The sequence below is a fragment of the Lynx rufus genome, unplaced genomic scaffold, assembly GCF_022079265.1.
Source record: "Lynx rufus isolate CCGP_SWC_20201006 ecotype Redwood Valley unplaced genomic scaffold, mLynRuf1.p SCAF_3, whole genome shotgun sequence".
NCBI classification, from domain to species: domain Eukaryota; kingdom Metazoa; phylum Chordata; class Mammalia; order Carnivora; family Felidae; genus Lynx; species Lynx rufus.
The window spans coordinates 117379803-117393291 of NW_025814845.1; the positions used below are offsets into that span (position 1 = coordinate 117379803).

The following is a 13489-nucleotide window of genomic DNA, read 5'->3' on the forward strand; positions in this document are numbered from 1 at the left end:
ATTGGGCTCTGCACTGAACATGGATCCTCCTTGAGATTCTCCCCCCACCCCCCTCTTTTCCTTTGCCCCTCCCCCCTACTCCTATGCATGTGCTGTCTCTCTAAAAAAAAAAACAAAAAAAGAATTGAGCTATTTACATGGGGGGGATTACTATTTTCTAAGAACTACCTTATCTATTAAAGGTGATCTAGTTAATAACTGTCTAATGTGTCACACGTATTTTCTCACTCAATAGCCCTTGGATGCAGCTGAACAGGAGATCAGTCTCACTTTACACATGAGGAAGTATAGGCATAGAAAGGCAAAGTACCTAACCTGTGTAAAGTCACACAACTAAGAATCACCCACCAGGGTACAGATTTGAATCCAGATCTAACTCCAAATCTGGTGTCTGTAACGATTACATGGCACTAGATTTATCTTGGTGTAATTGCTTTAGGAGATGCAGCACACCAGCCAAATCTCTCCCTTCACTTTCAGTTATACCTTTATTCTCCATGTCACCATCTAAAACACCCTGGTGTGAGGCTACTAATCTGGAGAATATCTAGCAAATCTTACTCCATGGGAAATGGCACTGAAGTGATCTTCTCCAGGTACAGTAAGACACGCCGGCCAGTGATCATGTAAGATGATGGAGACTGCTCTTCAGTTGTGATCTGCACAAAGCCAAGCGGAACCTGATGTGCTCACCTGCCTAATTCAAGTTTGGTCTCTCTTGCCTGAATGGTTGAATACTTCACCAATGCAACATTAAGACCTTTGATATTCCATTTTCGTCTGTGAGCCTACAACTAACCTGAGAGTCAATCTTTCTGAAGGGCCAGTACTGCTTTAATAAAAATAAATGACTTAAGTTAACCTGAGGCTTATTATAGCTATAGCTTGCATAGCTGAAGCTTTCTATTGAGTAGAATGGGGCCCTGTCCATCAAAGGAGAAATCTTTTTCTAAAGGAAATTGTATGTTCTTATTCCATCCATCAAAGGACCAAAGTATAGTGCCTATTTTGATCAGGAAACAGTGCTAACTTTTAACATGATCCCAATTCATGGAGTGACCCTGAGGGGAATAGTTTACAATTTAAGGAAAGTTAATCAAATTGGAGCAGAGTAGAAGCTTAAACCCTATGAACCACTTAACACTCCATCCAATTCCAATTAGCTTCTCACCTAAATCACAGAGTATGCATATGCCTGGAGACATGCAAACTACATTTATCTGCACAAAGCAGATCAGTGATTGAAATAATTTTTTTTTCATTTTTTTAAATTATTTTTTTTTTATTTATTTTTGAGACAGAGAGAGACAGAGCATGAACAGGGGAGGGGCAGAGAGAGAGGGAGACACAGAATCGGAAGCAGGCTCCAGGCTCCGAGCCATCAGCCCAGAGCCTGATGCGGGGCTCGAACTCACAGACCGCGAGATCGTGACCTGAGCTGAAGTCGGACGCTTAACCGACTGAGCCACCCAGGCGCCCCAGTGATTGAAATAATTGATCAACTAATAGATTTAAGCTTAAAATTTCATGGTTGACTGAATTGCCTAATGATGGCTTGGACTATCCATAGACTCAAAAATATAGGGTTACCATTTTCATTCATCATTATCAAATTAGCTAGATATTTAGCAATAACTGATTTATATATGTGTAGTTTCTTAATATGTGAACTTTAGTAACCAGTGAAACTGAATATATTAGTTCTATGTCTATTTTCATTGCCTGTGTCTGACTGGTAGCACATGTCTACTTAAATTCCAGAATATTCAATAAAAGTGGTAGAGTTGGATTTATAAGTAGTCATCAAGAAATCTATATGATAGTAATAATGGATACCATTTATTGAGAGCTTAAAAAGTCATTAGCCTCATGTTCAGAGGCTTTAAAAAATATACATTAGCCCATAACCATAAGAGGAAGATATATTCCCATTTAGTTTAGAAAACCAAAGCATGAAAAGATTAAGTAACTTGCCCATGTTTGGTAAGTGGTGGAAGTGGACTACTATATAACCACTAAAAATCATGTTTTAAAGATTATTTCATGACAGGGGAAATGCTCACCAGTTAATTAAAAAATAGAATACAAAGCTTACACGTATATTTGTGTGTCATGCATAGACACATATATAATCACAATTTACCAAATATATATTTAGGTGGTTACAAAACCTGAAAGGTAATGTCATCAACTGTTAACAATTCCATGGGGTAATGGGTGATTTGTCTTCCCTTTTAGTAATTTTTTTGAATGCCAAAATTTACTAGATTGAACATGTATCAAATTGAGAAGTAGAAAACATGCAGTAATAATGTTTTTAGAAATTGTTCCAGAAGCTGTCAAAAATTTAAACAAACCAATTGCCATAAAATAGAAGAAGTCAAAGAGTTGTCCTTTTAAACAATAACCCAGACTTTACTGGCATGCAGAAATTTTCTACTGTAACTTGAAGAATCAGCTAATTGCAGGGGCACCTAGGTGACTCAGTCGGTTAAGTGTCAGACTCTTGATTTCTGCTCAGGTCACGATCTCATGATTCACATGAGGCTCTGCACTGCCAGCACGGAGGCTGCTTGGGATTCTCTCTCCCTCTTTCTCTGTCCCTCCCCTGCTCATGCTCACTCTCTCCCTCTCAAAATAAATAAATAAACATTAAAAATATATAAAAAAAAGAATCAGCTAATTCCAGTGCTATTTAAAAGGCTCATGAGTCGGGCTGTCCCATGGTACTTTCCAAGATGATGGGAATGTCTACCAAATGGCAGTGCACATATAGGACATTCGAAATGTAGCTAGTGTAACTGAGAAATATAATTTTAAATTTCATTGTATTACAATTAATTTAAATTTAAATGGTCACACATGGTTAGTGGTTACTGTGTTGGATATTGCAGCTCTAGACTACCAAAAAAGGAGAAGAATTTGCAAATTTCTCAAAAAAGGCCATATAACTATTACCTGAAAATGATATAAATGTAAACTATGGATGAATTTCACATATGAATATTATGGTAAAAACAAATAAAATACAAATACAATCTAGCATATGTTACAATAGTATATATTGAAGATTCAGGATGGTTTGATATTGAGAAATCCATTAATGTAATACAATCCTACTAACACATCAAGAGAGAAAACTCAGACCATAACTGTTGAAAAGGCATTTGTCAAAATTAAACATCTTGATTAAAATGATAAAATCCTCATTAAGGGTCATTAAGACTATTATGTGTGAAAATATATAGAGAACTCTTAGAACATGCTGCAGATAATACTATATAATATTACCATTATTATTAAGGTAATAATAAGGCATGTTATAGTCATTAAAAATGATTTGTGTATGAAAAATGATATTTCATTTATAACAGCAACACAATTATTAAATACCTAGGAATAAACATAAGAAAAATGTGCAAGATTAGATAATAATATTTAAAAATGCTAGTAGGAGACAAAAAAGAATCACTGAATAAAGGGCAAACATATACAATACTTAGGAAGATTCAACACATAAGGTTAGAAATTATTCTGTAAATTTAAAAAAGATAAAAGGGAATTTAAATTTATATAAAAATAGACATAAAAAGTGAAGGTAGAGAAATAAAGGAAGATTGTGAGACAATATTATAGTGCTAAATTACTCAAAATAGTACGGTAATGGAGTATGAATAGATAGATTATGGTACAGTTTAGAGGGCACAGAAATAGAACCAAATACATAGGAGTATTTAATATATGCTGAATGGGGATACTGAATGTGAGGGGGAGGAAGATTAATTATTGAATAAATACCAGTCATAAAATCTATGAGGTAGGCCATCTGGAATGAAACAATGTTGGCTCTCTACTTCTTTATGCTGAGATAAGTTCTCTGTAGATTAAAGACTTAATCATAAAAGTGAAATAAAAAGTAGTGGATGGAAATGAGAGAATGTTTTTCTACAGTCTTGGGCTGCAGAAGATCCATTACACAAAACTCAGGAGTTACATAAAAAGGTAAGTGCAGTTATGTAAAACCCACAAATTCCTTCATGGCAAAGAGCGCCACAGATAAATCAAAGACAATGACAAATTGGGAGGATAAAACTGTCAGTTTTATGTTGGTTAAGTCTTATGACTAACAGTCTTCTCATCAATTCCTTTGACTTACACAGATCAGTAAGAAAATGACCGACAACTTAACTGAAAAGTGGTCAGATAACATAAGCAGGTACTCCAGAGAAAAAATTTCACTTTTTTCTATGTTGCTTGAAAAGATGTCCAACATTATTTGTGATAAGAAAAATGTGATACCATTTTTAACTAATCGAATTGCATACAACAAAAAGGCTTAACATTCTTTTGCCAAGGATATGGGAAAACAGTATTATTAGTGCATTATTGTATATGTTAGTATAAAGAGTACTATACTAATGTTTGTATTAGTACAAACAGTATTAGTTTATCATTGGTTAATATAAAAATTCATTCAACCTTTTTGGCAGACTTTGGGCAGTATCTATCATAGTTTAATATACATATACCATTGTCCTAGCTGTTACATTTCCAAAATTTACCTTAGAGGTACACTCACAAATGTGCTTAATGTCACACAGACATTTTTTTTTTAGCAGAGCTGGTTTAATACATGTGAAATATGCAGAAAATGAAATGTTATACAGTCATTAAAAATGAGAAGGCAGCTTGAAGCGAGTGTGTAGATGAATAATTTTCAAGAAGTAAGAAATAAGGATCTAGAGTTAAGTGTGCTATCATTTGTTTAAAAATGTGTGTGTGTTTGTAAGCACATGAAATGTCCCTGGAAGAGAAGATATTCCAGGAAGATGGCTGGATAACTGAGGGACAGATATGGGAAGGCAAACACTTTTAACTTCATACTGTTTTATACCTTTTGCATTACACTATATATATCTTATCTGATCCAAAACTAATTGCTTTAAAAAAATTTTTTTTAACGTTTATTTATTTTTGAGACTGGGAGAGACAGAGCATGAACAGGGGAGGGTCAGAGAGAGGGAGACACAGAATCTGAAACAAGCTCCAGGCTCAGCTATCAGCACAGAGCCTGACGCAGGGCTCGAACTCACGGACCATGAGATCACGACCTGAGCCGAAGTCGGCCACTTAACCAACTGAGCCACCCAGGCGCCCCTAATTGCTTTTTAAAATAGCTTTTATTTTTTATCTTCTTTTTTTTTCTTCCATTCACCAGTAGGAAATCCTGGCTTTTCTCACACAATGTTGCCACTGTTAGCACAATCTCAGCTCATCCCCTTCTCCCTTTATTATGTGCCTAAGTAAATAATCATCAAAAAAATGAGCAATAGGAATGTGGGACAAAATACCTCAACATTACAGGACAACACTAGTAAATATCAAAACGTGTATTTGGGAACGATCTGGAAAACTATATGGCAAATGGTAACAGTGTTTATGTTGAGGGTGGGGATAATAGGTGATTTTGTTTTTGTCTTGGTATTTTCTGTGATTTTCAAAGTTTATGTAATAATATGTATTACTTTTATAGTAAATTTTAATTAAACAATTTTTTGCTACTCACCTGGTTCCTGTCCCTGGCATTTGCATATCGAAACCTCTGGATATAATAAAAGACCAGCCACGCGAGGGATATGATCATCAGGACAATGAAGGAGATGGAGACAAACACAACCGAAGTGCGGCTCACGTATTTCTGCAAGTTCCGGGTTCCAATGGTGATGTACATTGTCACGGTGATGTTCCTTTCCAGAAGGCTTACTATCTCCTTCCCTTTTGGTTCAGGAATCATTATTGCCACGATGTCTTCAACACCTGTTGTGATGGAGGCAAGAGAGGGACAATAAGGATAAGGGGATAAGAGAGGGGGGAAATCATAGTGAAATGTCTAGTCAAAGTAACACGTAGCCAAATAATGACCCTACTTTTGATAATTCTATGCCAGATCTAACAGCTGGAAACAGAGTCAAATTCTCAACCTCCTTCAGTTACCTTGGGATGCTGCTGTCTTATATAGGAGAAAAGAACCTAAATTGAACTCATGATCATGCTACTCTCTAGCTCTCTAAGGTTCTGACCCTGGTCTGATAAAAGTGGACCCCTTCCTACCTAGCCCAGTTTATGGTTCTCTGTTGCATCTCACAGACACTGAGGAGGGGAACAGGACCTACTACTCCATAGCAAAGGGGTAAAATGCCCAGTTCTATGCTACCTGTCTGCACATTCTCTTTCCCCCTCATGGCACCAGGAATACTCAATTCTCTATCATTTCTAAGGCAATTTTCTCCTATGCTGAGTACCCAAAGTAACTCCAAATGGGTTTCTTTCAAGTTCTAATGATTTGTAAACATAAAATCATGGTCTCAGAACCATTTTCTGCTTATTTTATCTAATTCAATGTAAACAGCTTGCATTTTCTCATACCAAGCAAAGGGATGATGGAGGCTGTACAGATAATTTCAAAATTGTTTTACCTCAACTGTCAAATACTCCTCTACCACAATATCCATTATTGGACAGTTTGAAGCAAAAGTGGCAATTTTGGGGGGCTGAGTTACCTGGGTCACTGTCCCTATTCTTTATTATACTGTGAGAGGCACAACCTCTTGGTGAGAAGTTCTGGGGACTCTACAGGGAGTCTCTAGTACGGATATGATTTCAGCTCCAAAATGACCAACTCAACATGTCACTGTGGCTGATACTTGAACTAGACTATTAATTTCAATTTCACAAGGATAGGTTCTCAGGTATCACCCCAATTCATGCTCATAAAGTTCTTCAAGAGCCCCACTTCTATATGGACATAGCCCATTCCTGGGGTCACTACAAATTAAAAGGTGCAAATTTGCAATTAGAATGTTGTAGATCCAGGACAAAATTAAACACTGCTATAGCTGCTTAAAGCTGACCTTGTTCACGTGCAGAGGTCAGTCAGCTACCGGAACTACCAGATTACATTTGCTCAGAGTGTTACAAGCTCTTAGAGGCTACTTAGGGCTTTCACTTGACCTTGATCTCTATGCAAGTTTTCAATCCTAAATTCCTTGATGGCATTTCACTGAATAAATACTTTAAAAGCTAACTATATACAAAGGTATTTGTATGTGCTACATCAATTATATATTTTTAAAAATGCCTAAAATCTTTGTATTGGCCCAATGGTACAAATCATAAAGCCCCAATGTTTAGATTTGGTTGTTATTTCTGAGAATTACTGAAGCCAATGGCTTGAATTTCAGCTTTGCAGAGTATTACTGACAATTCTGATGCTCCTCTTTTCATGTTTACTTTGGCTAATGGCTGCCTGTGGTCTGAGGTTTTGGGAGGGATTAAGGCTGCTGATGGGTTTTGTCTCTACAGAAATATGATCTTCTGCATATACTGGACTAATCTGACCTGGTGAGGCTCATTCCAATGCTGTAGCTATTTTACAGGTATTTAAGTAGTGGTAGAATTATAATTTTTTCACTTAATTTACTTCCATACTTCCATCTTTAAAGCATGTCTATTCAGGACTCTAGGATTCGATTTTTGAGGATGGGATCTTGGGGTTATTTATGGGACTTTGTATGCTCAGACTTGCACAAATTCTACATTTTTATTCCTATTTCAGTCTTTTTAATTATCTATTTTTATTGAAGTATAGTTAATATCTAATACTGTATTAGTTTCAGACGTACAACATAGTGATCCAACAATTCAATTATGCTATGCCCAGCATGATAGGTTTTACATTTTTTAGCAGTCAAATTTTATTAATATATTCCTTTATGGCCTTCACTTTTAATTCTCTGCTTGGAAAGTGCTTCCTCACTCAAGATGAAAGAAATACTCATTGAAAATGGCTTCTCAAAACGTGATTTTTTTTACATTCAAATCTTAAACAACCTGAATGTGATTTAGTAACAATATTTACTCAGCTCTTATAATGTGACAGGCAGAGAAGAGACAGGATGCAGTTTATTTTTCCCTTAAATTCTCAGATCTGTTCGGATCTACTTTTGGACTTTTTAGTAAGGCTGACCTATCCTTTGCTGAACCCGCAGCAGGCTGCTTTAGTTGTGTAGTTTTTAACATACTTATTGTCTGGTGGCCTAACTCTGTCTTCGCTAATTCTCCATACAACTTTCCTATTATATACTTATACTTAAAAGACCATAGAGCCTAAGAATGAAGAGTCAAACCCCAGCTAAGCATTTTAAAAACAGGCAACCAAATTTTAGATATCCACAGAGTTTTAAATTACATCTTCATCCATTTTTAAGGACCTAAGAGAACATTTTCTCTTCCTGTAGGGCAAAGTATAATTAACCATTTTAAAGCATTTATTTTAAACATAAGTGCTTAGTTAACACTGCCTGTGTTGTTTGTATCACTGGTGTATCGTCACGACAGAGGATAACCACTTGGAAAGAGAAACAGTGAAAAGGGCAGTGAGGCAGTTCTATTTATTTAGCCTCAACTTTATTCATCTTTCTAGGGCTAATGATGGTAAAAAAAAAAAAAAAAAAAAAAAAAAGGGATTCTTGGATGTTTCTCTATGTGCTTTAGGCTATGGGTTATTGTGCATGGTAAAAAGGGTATGCATTTATCCCAATAGAAACAGTCATTAAGAATTTAGGTACGGGGCGTCTGGGTGGCTCAGTCGGTTAAGCGTCCGACTTCGGCTCAGGTCATGATCTCACGGTCCGTGAGTTCGAGCCCTGCGTCGGGCTCTGTGCTGACCGCTCAGAGCCTGGAGCCTGTTTCAGATTCTGTTGTCTCCCTCTCTCTCTGCCCCTCCCCTGTTCATGCTCTGTCTCTGTCTCAAAAATAAATAATAAAAAACGTTAAAAAAATTAAAAAAAAAAAAGAATTTAGGTACTTAGGGTATCCAAAAACAGTACAATAAAGTGGATGCGGATGAATTATCTCATCAGTCTTATCAATGCACAAAATCGAGGGCAAAAACTACTACAGGGTTTCATACGTTCAAATGAGACATATGTACCAATGTGAGTAATCAGATAACTCCCTGATCTTTGCTTCATTGTGAAATGTGCAGCTGCACTGTCAGGGAGGAGCCAGCAGACTCTCCCCAGGTATACGGCAGTGTAATTGCTTCCAAGGTGTGTGTGAGGGAGGGAGAGAAGAAGAGGTGAGAACATGCTGAAAGCCGAGTGATCTTGCAGTTACATGTAGCCCTAAGTATCTAATGTAGGACACATGGGAGACTCAGAGACTCAGAGACGAGAAATTAACAAGTAGCATATTTCGTGGGGGTAAAATCTACAAAGAGACCCTGCTATTTGGGTGCTTCCGTGTTTACTGTAACACCTAATGATTCTGAGTGCGGCTTTTTGTGAAATTATGTCAGCGGACCATTTATTTCCCTCCCAAAGGCACTGTACACTACTGAATGACTGCTGTTATATAATTATTGTGTATTCTGGAAAGGCTCCTCAGCCCTGTGAGACAATGTGTGAGAGGCACACATATGACCTGGCGGCCAGACAAACAGCAAGAGCACTCTGTATTTTTAGTGCTTCCCTTCCCAGGGGAGTGCTCAATTGCCATTATCTCATTTGGTATATGCAGATAGTAAGGGATCAGAGCAAAAGTTCAGAAAGCTAAAAGATATTTAATAACCAGAAAGTCCACTACTTGTAAATTCAAAACCAGGTTATTAAAACACTGCATTAAGAGAATGTCTAGAACACCAGCAGAGTGCTAGGTATTTTATAGGGCTGGCCGACCTGTTCCTCCCTGTGCATCTTGGAGAGAGATAACATCCCTCCTAGGTTCCTGTGTTCAAAAATCCTTTTTCAATTCTCTGTGTCCTCTATGGAGGGCCTTTTGGAATTTAGGCAATAATAAGAAAAGGCTACAGTGCTCCATTTGTGAGAATTTCTATTTACATACTTAATATTTACTTTTTTTTTACAATCAGCTCCTGATGATCATTTATTCTTGTGACATAATGTATATAAACTGATCTTAAAAACCGCAAAGTATTTACATAAATTTAAAGTATTACCACTTAATTAAAAATATTTTTGGGGCACGTGGGTGGCTCAGTCTGTTGGGTGTCTGACTTCGGCTCAGGTCATGATCTCACGGGTTCATGAGTTCAAGCCCTGTGTTGGGGTCCGTGCTGACAGCTCAGAGCCTGAAGCCTGCTTCAGATTCTGTGTCTCCCTCTCTCTCTGCCCCTACCCAACTCACGCTCTCTCTCTCTCTCTCAAAAATAAATAAAACATTAAAAAATTTTTAATAGAATTAAAAAAATTTAATAAACACGGATGTAAAAGTCCTAAATAAAGCACTCACAAATAGAACTCAACAAGACAGTAAAAGAATCTGCATGATCAAGTGGGATTTATTTAAGGAATATGAGGGTGATTTAACATTAGAAAATATATTTATGCTTTTTAATACATTAACAAATTAACAAAGCATATGACCATCTTGTGCAGCTAGCTGTCCTTCAGTATCTGGGCTCTTTCTTGCCCACAATATTAGTGCTTTAGGTGGGCACAAGCTGACCAGTGGAAAATGTTAATTCCTAGCCTCCCTTGCAGCTAAATGTGGCTATGCGATTAGTATTTGGCCACTGAGATATGAATGAAGATGATGTTTGCCACTCTAGGGTCTTATCCACAAAGGATGGAGTATGTACTCCCCAGACTGCCTCCCCTTTTCCCTGACTTCAGTTAGAGACATGTGGAGCAGCCAGTCTCTTAGAGAAGGAAGCCTGTGTTGAGGATGGCACCCATTCCTGATTCTTATTAAGAACAGTATAAGGGAATCTCCTTAATGTGATAAAGCTCTTCCAGAAGGAGCACACTGAATGGAGGAAACAACACTAGAAGTTCTCCGACTCAAACCATGAGTAAGACCAGGAGGAGCCAACATTTAAAGTAGGAGTGATATCTGGCACAAAGAGACAGAAACTAGAGTGCAACTCTTGGAAAGGAAGAGTGCAAGCTGTCATTATTTGAGAAAATCACATGACCACCTAGAAAAGCCAAGATAATTTAGCTTTTAAAATTAGAAGAACATTCAAGTGAGGCGCCTGGGTGGCTCAGTTGGGTAAGCGTCCGACTTCGGCTCAGGTCATGATCTTGCGGTTCACAAGGTTGAGCCCCACACCATTCTCTGTGCTGACAGCTTGGAGCCTGGAGCCCACCTGGGATTCTGTGTCTCCCTCTCTCTCTGCCCCTCCCCTGCTCACACTCTGTATCCTTCTCTCTCAAAAATAAATAAAAAACATATTTTTTTTTAATTAGAAGAACATTCAGTAAATACAAGATTCAAGATTCACATTGAAAATGAAGAACTTTCTGCACACTAGTAATATCTAACCAGAAAATGTAATGGAAAAAATGATCTATACATAACAGCAACAGATGTCATAAAATATCTAAGCATACAACTAATAAACACTAGCCCCATATGAGGAAAACTGCACAGGCACACCAGGGTGGCTCAGTCGGTTAAGTGTCTGAATCTTGATTTCGGCTCAGCTCATGATCACACAGTTTGTGAAATTGAGCCCCTTGGGATTCTCTCTTTCTCCCTCTTTGCCACCCCCCACCCCAGCTGCCGCCCCACTCGTGCTCTCATGTGTGTGTCAGTTCTCTCTCAAAAATCAACATTAAAAGAAAACTGTACAATAAAGTTTCTCTGAGAGACAGAAAAATTTCTGAAGTAGATTTCAACTTAACCCAAGAGGTATTTAGTATTATATAGTTTCCAAACACATGTGATTTTTAAAGTTATCCATTTGTGGGGCGCCTGGGTGGCTCAGTCGGTTAAAGCGTCTGACTTCGGCTCAGGTCATGATCTTGTGGTTCATGAGTTCAAGCCCCGCGTCGGGCTCTGTGCTGACAGCTCAGAGCCTGGAGCCTGTTTCAGATTCTGTGTCTCCCTCTCTCTCTCTGGCCCTCCCCCATTCATGTTCTGTCTCTCTCTGTCTCAAAAATAAATAAATGTTAAAAAAAATTTTAAAAAATTATCCATTTGTAATTATTACTATTTTATTGTTTCATTATGGTCAAGGAACACAGGTTCTTGATATTATTACTTAATCATCTAATACATTTTAATGGGATAAATGTTCCATTTGTGTTCAGAAACACTGTATTCAAAACCATTCTTTGTTTGGTATACATATCTCATTGATTAAGCTTATTAATTACATTCAGATTTTCCATGTCTCTTAGTTTTGTCTACACAGTTGCTTGAAAGGTACGTGTTAGAATGTCTTATACAACTGTTGCTCTGTTTTCTCTCTGAAGTCTTGTTAGTTGCTGCTCATTATTTTGAGTTTCTATGGTGAACTACATATGCATTCATGATGGTTATATCATGATATATATATTGTTTGCTGGGGACAGGTCTGAGGTCATCAAGATTCTTGGTCTTTGTCAGTGATCTGTTCTTCCTTTTTGTAACCTTTTGAAGTTAACTTTTTTTTTATGTTTATTTATTTCGGAGAGAGAGAGAGACAGAGACAGAGTGTGAGCTGGGGAGGGGCAGACAGACAGGGAGACACAGAGTCCCAAGCGGGCTCCGGGCTCCAGGCTGTCAGCAGAAAGCGAGATCATGACCTGAGCTGAAGTCGGACACTTAACTGACTGAGCCACCCAGGGGCCCCAATAACCTTTTGAAGTTACACGTGAGAAGAGACTTTGATGTTTTTAAATACTACATCTATGAGTATTCATCAGGTATCTTGGTAGCACACTAGTGCCCCTTTATCCATGGTTTCGGTTACGGGCAGTTAACTGCAGTCCAGAAGCACGTGATCATCCTCCTGACTTATCAACAGAAGGTCCATAGTAGCCCAACACTATGTCACAGTGCCCACGTCATTCACTTCATTCCGTCTCACTGTGTAGGCATTTTACCATCTCACAGGATCACGAGAGGAAGGGTGAGTGCAGTACGATAAGGTATTTTGAGAGAGAGAGACCACATTCACATAACTTTCATTACAGCATATTGTTATAATTCTTCTATTTTTATTAGTTACTATTGTTACTCTCTTATTCTCCCCGACTTATAAATTAAGCTTTCTATAGGTATGTATAGGAAAAAACAGCATATACAGGGTTTGGTACTATCTATGGTATCCCCTGGGGGTCCTGGAACATTCCCCTTCAGCTAAGGGAGAACTACTGTCCATGAACACTTTCAATCTGGGTTATTTCATTACTTTATTTCTAAAACATGTATCTTCATAGTTTATTCAAATATTTCCTCCTATATTGCTTTCTCTCCTGTGATTCCTATTATCCTGTTGGTGGTATTTATTCTATTCACTCTATTTTTATACTTTCTTCCTCTCATTAAAAAAACTTTATTCTGAAATAATTATAGACTACTAGTGGCAAAAGTAGTACACAGAGGTCCCATGCACACATCTCCCAACTTCCCCAAAGGTGGTCTCTGGCATATTACAGTGCATTATCAAAACATGAAATTGACCAGCACATTGTAATTA

General features: G+C 37.7%; 1 protein-coding gene across 1 annotated transcript in view; it reads right to left on the minus strand.

The window, feature by feature from the left end:
* Window positions 1-13489, minus strand: part of RNF150 (ring finger protein 150) — a 254841-nt gene that overhangs the window by 93280 nt on the left and 148072 nt on the right. Inside the window, exon 2 of the mRNA XM_047091945.1 lies at window positions 5567-5817. Coding sequence (XP_046947901.1) covers window positions 5567-5817 — 251 coding nt within the window. The remainder of the gene's footprint in view (window positions 1-5566; window positions 5818-13489) is intronic.